At 42.2% G+C, this 9,326-nt stretch overlaps 1 protein-coding gene across 7 annotated transcripts in view; it reads left to right on the plus strand.

Annotated features, from left to right (window-relative positions):
* The window catches only part of eya4 (EYA transcriptional coactivator and phosphatase 4), a 460,934-nt gene extending 454,134 nt beyond the window's left edge, over positions 1-6,800 (plus strand). For all 7 annotated transcript variants that reach the window (XM_078542404.1, XM_078542397.1, XM_078542398.1 and 4 more), the window contains one exon: positions 4,492-6,800. In XM_078542404.1, coding sequence (XP_078398530.1) covers positions 4,492-4,572 — 81 coding nt within the window. In that variant the 3' untranslated portion in view covers positions 4,573-6,800. The remainder of the gene's footprint in view (positions 1-4,491) is intronic.
* Positions 6,801-9,326: the final 2,526 nt, after the last annotated feature.

Raw genomic sequence — 9,326 nt, forward strand, 5'->3', positions numbered from 1 at the left:
GTACAGTGGTCACTCTAACCGATACTGTCATGGATAGATGCATCTGCAGCAGGCAGATTGTTGAGGATGAGGCCAAGTATGTTTTTCCCTCTTGTTGGTTCCCTCACCACCTGCCACAGACCCACTCTAGCAGCTATGCCATTTAGGACTCTGCCAGCTCGGTCAGTAGTGGTGCTACCGAGCCACCCTTGGTGATGGACATTGAAGTCCCCCACCCAGAGTACATTCTAAGCCCTTGCCACCCTCAGTGCTTCCTACAAGTGGTGTCCTGTATGGAGGAACACTGATTCATCAGCTGAGGGAAGGTAGTATGTGTAATCAGCAGGACGTTTCCTTGCTCGTGTTTGACCTGATGCCATGAGAGTTCATGGAATCTGGAGTCGATGTTGAGCACTCCCAGGGCAACTCCTTCCCTACTCTATACCACAGTGCTGCCACCTCTTCTGGGTTCGTCCTGCCGGTGGGACAGGACATACCCAGGGATGGTGATGGTGGTATCTGGGACATTATCTGTAAGATATGATGCCGTGAGGATGACTACGTCAGGCTGTTGCTTGACTAGTCTGTGAGACAGCTCTCCCAATTAGCCACTAGATGTTAGTAAGGAGGACTTTGCTGGGTCAACAGGGCTGAGTTTGCCCTTGTCGTTTCCGGTGTCTAGGTCGATGCCGGATGGTCCGTCTGATTTCATTCCTTTTTTGCAACATATAGCTGTTTGTCACAACTGAGTGGCTGCTAGGCCATTTCAGAAGGCATTTAAGAGGAGCCAACATTTCAGTGGGTCTGGAGTCACATGTAGGCCAGACCAGCTAAGGACTGCAGATTTTATAGAAACATGGAAACAGAAAATAGGAGCAGGAGTAGGCCATTCGGCCCTTCGAGCCTGCTCTGCCATTTATTATGACCATGGCTGATCATCCAACTCAATAGCCTGCTCCCGCTTTCCCCCCATATCCTTTGATCCCTTTTGCCCCAAGAGCTATATCTAACTCTTTCTTGAAAACATACAATGTTGTGGTCTCAACTACTTTCTGTGGTAGCAAATTCCACAGGCTCACCACTCTCTGGGTGAAGAAATTTCTCCTCATCTCAGTCCTAAATGGTCTGCCCCGTATCCTCAGACTGTGACCCCTAGTTCTGGACTCCCCCATCTCAGGAACATCCTTCCTGCATCTTCCCTAAAGGACATTAGTGAACCAGATGGGTTTTTACAAAAATCGACAATGGTTTCATGGTCATCATTAGACTTTTAATTCCAGATTTTATTGAATTCAAATTCTACCATCTGCCATGGCAGGACCCGGGTCCCCAGAGTATTACCCTGGGTCTCTGGATTACTAGCCTAGTTTCTACTCGTCTACTGGAGCACATAATACAGGACTGCTGTGAGTGCCTCGTCAAGCACTGCAATCTGCATCCGTGATGCCTGCAGTCAGGTATCTCATGACCTCTATCTGTGCTTCCAAAACACCGATACATCAGCAGGGCTCTGCCTGTGTTGCAGTGGAAGCTGAGACAGAAAGAAAAAGAAAAGACATACATTTATATAGCACTTTTCATGATCACTAGACACTTCAAAGCACATTGCAGCCAATGAAATACTTTTGAACTGTAGTCATCTTTGTAATGTAGGAATTCCATTATAGTTCAGTAAGGCAGTGCTGTCATGGAATTGGCCACCTCTTCCACAGTGAAATGGATGGGCTCCAAGCTCTTTGTGACGTCCTGTGCCAAACTGGATTCAGGCTTCTCCATTCTCCTAGCCAGTGGCTGCAGACTATCTGGCTGGCCTGCCAATGCACCAAGCATCACGGTGTGCATGTTCATCAGTGTTCTCATGAAGTCTAACCAATAAAGTCCTCACATGAGTCCCATAAAGCAAAACTCATGTGTGACCTCGCCTTCTAGGAAGTTGGCACATAAGCTGACCTGCCCCCCTTGCCTAGCTGCAGCCAACTCAAGTCCTGTGATTCACCACATGCTGATTCCAGTTCTGTATTAGCTTCTAAGGAATGAGTGGTGCCAATATCTGAGCTGGTGGCTGCAAGTGTTAGGTTGAGTGACAGTATTTCTTTTTTAAGGTTATCTCCCTCCTGTTGCCTGTCGACCTACTTTTGTTAGAGATGAGCAGCCAACCATTCCTGGCTATCTGAAAGCACAAAATAAGGAGAGTGGAGAGGTCGGGAAGGTTGAGGGTGGGGAGAAAATATAGAGGTCTACAGTCACTCCATCTGCAGTTTCCTTCTCATGGCAACTTTCAGGATGAGGGTGAAATAGAGAAGGTGAAAAAGGCAGCAAATGACCTTCATCCAGGATGGCAGGTCAGACGTCACTAGTTCCATAGCGCTGCTGCTGTCAGTCATTCAAAGAACCATCTCCTAGAGGGAAGTGAAGGGATGTATTCATCATGGTCCCCCTTCAGACCTTTGGCTTTCTCTCCTTTTGTGTGCCACCTTCTACTGCAAGAGAAAGGGCAGAACGTCATTGATTGTCAGTGTGCTTGGATGATGCCTGCCCTTGGAGGAATGTGTAGGCATTGAGAGGCATGTGCACAGCTGGCATGCTTTGAAGATATATGTGTGTGGTGAGGTGTAGTGTCAGGATATGAGGAGTGAGTTTTGAATGTCAGGGTATGGTGCTAAGTTAGTGATACGAATGTGGTCCATTGAGCAATGTGAGGGGTGTGATGGGTGTGAAATATGGGGCAAGATTTTTCACTGAGCAGGCGGGCACAAACCTGACCCACTTGAGCGTAAAATGACGCATCATGACGTTAGGCAAGTGTCCTGACGTCATCGCGCACTCGCGCGATATTTCGTTTGGCAGGCGTGCACGAGAGTTGACAGTGCACCCGCTGACGACTAAATGGCCTAATAAAGCCATTAAAGTCCCAATTAAATGTTATTTTTCACTACCCGTCCAACCTTATGGCTGGCAGGCAGGAGAAAAGGCCAAGCAGCCTTTTCACTTTTTAGGAAACCTCATCCAAGGGCCGGATGAGGTTTCCAACAGCAATTAAAAATAAAATATAAATGTTTTCATTTCATTAAGAACATGTCCCTGCTCATATGACAGAGTCACGTGAGGGGACATGTTTTTTAGCCATTTAAAATTGTTTATTTTTAATTCTTAAACTCTTCATCTCCCTGAGGCAGCCCTGTGCCTCAGGGACCTTTCGCGTGCATGCTCTCCTGTCCCACACAGGCAGGCACTGGGTGGGCCTTAATTGGCCCACCAGCATGAAATCACGGTCCGGCCCTGAATGCAGACGGCAGTAAACTTTCCGACTCTGCCCACCCACCCCCGCCGAGCCCGCCCGATGAGGGAAAAGTCCTGGCCATGACGTGCAGAAGCATTCACTCACCTTGACCATCCAAATTATTTTATTAAACTTCTTTCAGCACTGCTGTCATGCCCCTGGTGCCACACCCTAGGCATTGACTACCATTGCAACATGTTCCCACTCTCTTCTCAAGGTCACCGTGAATGGCTTCTTGCTCTCCTGCAGAAACATGACCTCCTTCCTGGATTCAGCCACCTGGCAGAGTGCATCCAGGGTGGCGTTGCTAAATCTAGGAGCCCCTTCCTTTCTTGCAATGACATAGCTTTTCTTTGAGAATCCAAAACCAATTATCCAACCACCTGCAGTGCATTTCCGCAAATTCCTTTTTATAGGGACTGCTTTTGGAGGCTGCCTGGAACACTTGCTGTCTGCTACCCAGCCCTTGGGAGTGTGCAGAGGCTATCTGCAACAATATGGACACTGGGGGCCAAACCTTTCAGTGCCACAGTCATGGAAATGAGTTGAATAGACAAATTTTATGTCTTATCCACCCAGTTTCCAATTGAAATGGGCATGTCAGGAACCACAGACCTACAGCCAAAAATCATGGCAATTAAATTTCACAACCACTGGGTCCCAGCCAAGATACCGAGGGCCCAATTCTAACTCTTTAAGTGAATGGGTTTTGAGTGAGCTAAAATTGGGCCCCAGCAAGTTTCTAAGCAGACCTATTTGGAACAGAAAGTTTATCCGCCCCAAACATCATAATTTCTTTGGCCTCAGCCTCAGTTCACCCAGCAGGCAGTGGAGAAACTCCTATCCACTGTCTTTCGGTTCCACCTGAGGATCCAGGCTTGTGTTGGGCTGGACTTCAAGGAAATTTGCCTACTCTCCTGTCTGATCAGCCCCCTTTTCAAGGAGGCCCATAGCCTCTGTAAAAACTGCTTTGCAGGCTGGAGCTGTAGCAAAGGCAACAAGCGATCAGTCATCTGTGCATCTCCAATGCCCCCTCCCTTGATGCATGAAACATCATGGTTATCAGTAGCCAAAATAAGCTCTCAACGTACTCTCATTTCATTTACATGTAATGAAACATTTTGAAAATGTAGAATATAAATTTATCAACATGCTCTTAATATTGGTTTAGCGAACTTTGGTTTAATGATTATTAATGCTGATGTTTTTGTTTTGCTTTCTTATTCATCTAGCACAATATGCCATTCTGGAGGATATCAAGCCACTCTGACCTGTTGGCTTTGAATCAAGCACTGGAACTGGAATACTTGTAGCTGCCTTGTGCAGCACAGCCAGAGATACAAAGTTAACAACATACATAAGAGAATATGAAGTTACCCTCTGTGATCTGCAGCACCTCTGGCTTCCACATTTGTCTTAAGAAATGAAGAGATATGATTTGTCATGTGAGGCTATTGTGAATTCAAACTGCTGAACAGTGACTGGTACATTAAACCTCTGCATAAGGAACTATGTTGGTCTTAGGAAATATTGTTCATTATAGATAAAGTGCAAGTTGTGTGTATTTTACAACTCTTCAAGTGATTATACAATGCCCAGGATGCTTGAACAGCTTTTACAATGAACTAGTTCTTTTAAGAAACATGAAGCTGCTACCAATGCATCCGGCATGAAGTTGTTCAACGGCATTCCTTGCCATTGGATGTTCTCAATAATGCAGTGTTTTAGCAAACTTTAGTCTGCTTATCCAAGCTGAACCTGCATTAGAAGTGCACTGGGCTACATTGACAATCACATCTAGACCTGCAGTTTGTGTAACTTAGTTACTGTGAGAGCTTACTCTAAGTTAGCAGCTGTACTCAAAACGTAATGCTTTTATGGGGATAGTCACTTTTTGTAAAGCTTGACAAGGAGAATATACATAAACGATGTGCTGTGCCTTAAAATAAGACAGTGTTGGTGTGTTACAATGTAACTTTTGTTTCACAAATGTATAGATAAATTCTTTGTGATGATTAATTTTTTGAAATGACCAAATTATTAAAAGAATCAGAAGTAAAAATAATTCTGCGTTGTGTAAGCAGAGAAGAATTGTTCCAAACTGTTGGTCTAAACAGGAAATTAAAAATTGGAGAGTTTTTGTGTTTTTACTTGGACTTTTAGTGTTTAATTGTAAATTACAATCCTTAATGATATCCAGGAGAAACGTTTTAATTTAAACTGTGAGGTAATCTATTTTAGTCGTTAAGAAACAGCTTGACACTTTTTGATATTATACTAGTCTTTACCATTTTTGGGAAGTTTCTAAAAGAACTTTTGGTTTGGGCACTTATTTGATTTCATGCTAGTTTATATTTTCTTTCAATCTGAAAATTATAATACCCCAACCTCACTGACTTCATATAAGCTTTATCCCAATCCACTCCCTCCTGCCTCCCCTCTCCCCATTTGATATATCTATGAATAAAAGGGGATGTGTGGATAAGGATTTTGAACAAGTTTAAGGGCTTATTGCATCTTGAGAAGGGTCCAGTCTTCATTGACAGATTCATTCTACAAATAACTTAAAGTGAAAAGCTATCCAACTTCTCAGCCCAAAGTTACGATTTTCTCTCTAAGCCAGTATTGCAATTTCTATTGTACAATAAACCATTCAAATCCATTTTAATAACTTGTTCAAAGGACAGAGACCATAAAATAAAGTTAATATTAAAAGCCTTTAAACTAAGTTCCTCCTAATAAATGCAATTGTGCATTATATATTTTTACAGCATATTGGCAGGCACAAAAAAATCTTAAAGATAGCACAAGCATTAATTCAAGTAGGATTGCATTATCACATACCAAAACTTAATTTTCCAATGAACTACTTTTCTAACTATATAAATGTTGCTTACACTGCAGCTCAATTTCAGTTTTGTTAAATCTCCCAATTACTATCTTATTAACTTCTATATTTAATGCCATGTGCGATCAACAACTTCACTGTGTAGCATGGGCATATCCTTTAGTCTTTAATCTGGTTCTGTCTGTTTATAAGGAAACCTCAGCACAGATCCAAGAGTTAAAGTAACATCATTTTGATCTCTCCATCTCATCTCCCCTCCCTTCCTGCCTGAAAAAATAGAAAAGCAATCTGTATATAACAGATTAGTTAATCTGCCAATATGCTGTAAGTAAAATGTGTCTTCAGCTCTGTGTGTGATTTACTAAAGGAGATATTCAGACGATGCACAAAACATTGATACACCACTCTGATTTGTTAAACTTTGTTCCTGCAGATTCTAGTATTGGGGCTATAGAATAATAAGTATTGGCCACTCAGCAACATTTTAGTGGTAACAGTATACTGTTTATGTTTTTTTTTTATTTATTTTGATTGTGCTTTTTGAACATTAAAATCAACTCTTGTGGAAATTTAAATGGTCCTGGGTTTCTTTGTAATATATTTAGTGTGAATTATCTGAAAATACATGTACAGAAACAGTCTTGATATTTCTGTGTTTCAGAATGAATAAAACAAACTAATTTCAATGATTAAGACAGTCTCAGTTTTTGGGACACATGAATGCCTGTTTCATTAGGTAATTATTGTCATAATATACTATAGCATACAACTGTCACTTGCACTTACATTGTGCCTTTAGCACAGGGGAACGCTAAAGGTGTTTCACAAAAAGATTGGACACCAAGCAAGAGTTGAGGGTAGAATTAGAGAAGGTAAACAGAGGTAAATTTTCAGGGTTGGGAGGATTATAGGAAGGAATCTCACAGTACAGGGACATGATGGAGGATAAGATATGAAACAGCCAATAGAGTTTTGGATGTGTAGAAGTTAACAGCCTTGTAAGAGAAGGAATTTCTCCTCATCTGAGTCTTAAATGGAAATCCCCTCATTTTTAAACTGTTTCCATTAGATATTGACTCTCCCACAAGGGGAAACATCCTCTTAACATCCACCCTGTCAAGTCCCCTCAGGATCTTAGATGTTTTAATAAGATCACCTCTTATTCCTTAAAACTCCAATGAATACAGGCCCAATCTTTCCGCATAAGATAACCCATTCATCCCATGAATCAGTCAAGTGAACCTTCTCTAAACTTTTCTAGTGCAATTAGGAGACCAAAACTGTACACAATACTCCAGATGAGGTTTCACTGATACAGCCGTTGCAACACTTCAATACTTTTGTACTCCATTCTCTTGAAATAAACACCAACATTCCATATGCCTTCCTTTTTGTGATTCATGTGCCAGGACACACACATCCCTCTGTAGCACAGAGTTCTGCAATCTCTCTCTATTTAAATAATATACTGATTTTCTGTTCTTCCTGCCAAAGTGGACAAGCTCACATTTTCCCACATTATACTCCATCTGCCAGATTTCTGACCACTCACTTAAACTATCTAAATCCCTTTGTAGACTCTTTATGTCATCTTGACAACTCACTTTTCTACTTATCTTTGTGTCATCAGCAAATTTAGCTACCATACATTAGTACCTTCATCCAAGACATAGATGTAGGTTGTAAATATTGAGGCTCCAGCACTGATCCCTGTGGCACGCCACTAGTTATAGTTTGTCAACCTGAAAATGACCTATTTATCCCTACTCTCTGCTTCCTGTTAGCTAACCAATCTTCTATCCATGCTGATATGTTACCCCCCACACCATGAGCTCTTATTTTGAATAGACACCTTTGAGGTGACATTTTATCAAATGCCTTTTAGAAATCCAAGTATACCACATCTAAATTTTCAGCTTGCTTCTTACACCCTCAAAGAATTTTAATAAATTAGTCAAGCAAGATTTCCCTTTCACAAAACCATATTGAATCTGCCTGATTATATTATGATTTTCTAAATGCCTGACTATTACTTCTTTAATAATAGATTCTAGCTTTTTCCCAATAACAGATGTTAGACTCACTGGGATATAAGTTTCCTACCTTCTGTCTCCCTTCTTTCTTGAATATAATCTTGATTAACAGAACTACCCCACCACCATTGACTAATTTGCTGTCCTTCCAAAATTTCAAATACCCTTGAATATTTAGGTCCCAACCCTTGTCACCTTGCAACCATGTCTCTGAAATGCCAATCCTGTCATACATATTTATTTCTATTTGTGCTATCAATGCATCCATTGTGTTATGAATGCTGTGTGCACTCAGACTCAGAGCCTTCAATTCTGTTATTTTACCATTCTTGCTAACTCTGGTCTTTTCTGCTGCTGCCCTCTGAAGTTTGTATGCTCTGTCCCCTCCTGCTACACTTTGGTTATCATTACCCATAATGCTGCCATGCTCTATTAACTTGTACTTTCTCTTTAATTCACCACATCTCACGTCATGTGATCCCTTTCCCGATGCTCCCCTCCCCCCACTATTGGGTTTAAAGCCCTCTCTACTGCCCTAGTTATATGACTCACCAGAAATCTGGTCCAAGCATGGTTTAGGTGAAGACTACCCCAATGGTACAGCTCCCTCTTTCCCCACTATTGGTGCTAGTGCCCCCGAATCGAAACCCATTCCTCCCACACCACACTACCCTGAGGAACATCGCTGCAGGAATTCCTTAGGCTAGTGTCCTAGGCCCAACCATCTTCAGTTATTTCAGCAATGACCTTTCTTCCATCATAAGGTCAGAGTAGGGATGTTCATGGATGATTACACAATGTTCAGCAGCAGTCACAACTCCTCAGATACTGAAGCCATCTGTGTCCATATGCAGCATGATCTGGACAATATTCAGGCTTGGGCTGAAAAGTGGCAAGTAACATTCATGCCACACAAGTGCCAGACAATGACCAACCCAACAAGAGAGAATCCAACCATCTCCTCTTGACATTCAATGGCATTACCTTTGCTGAAACCCACACTATCAACATCCTTGGGGTTACCATTGACCAGAAACTGAACTGGACCATCCATATAAATACTGTGGCTGCATGAGCAGATAAGAGGCTGGGAATTCCATGGAGAGTAACTCACCTCCTGACTCCCCAAAGCCTGTCCACCATCTACAAGGCACAAGTCAGGAGTGTGATGGAATACTCTCCACTT

This window comes from Cetorhinus maximus, chromosome 5 (assembly GCF_964194155.1).
Source record: "Cetorhinus maximus chromosome 5, sCetMax3.hap1.1, whole genome shotgun sequence".
Taxonomy (NCBI): domain Eukaryota; kingdom Metazoa; phylum Chordata; class Chondrichthyes; order Lamniformes; family Cetorhinidae; genus Cetorhinus; species Cetorhinus maximus.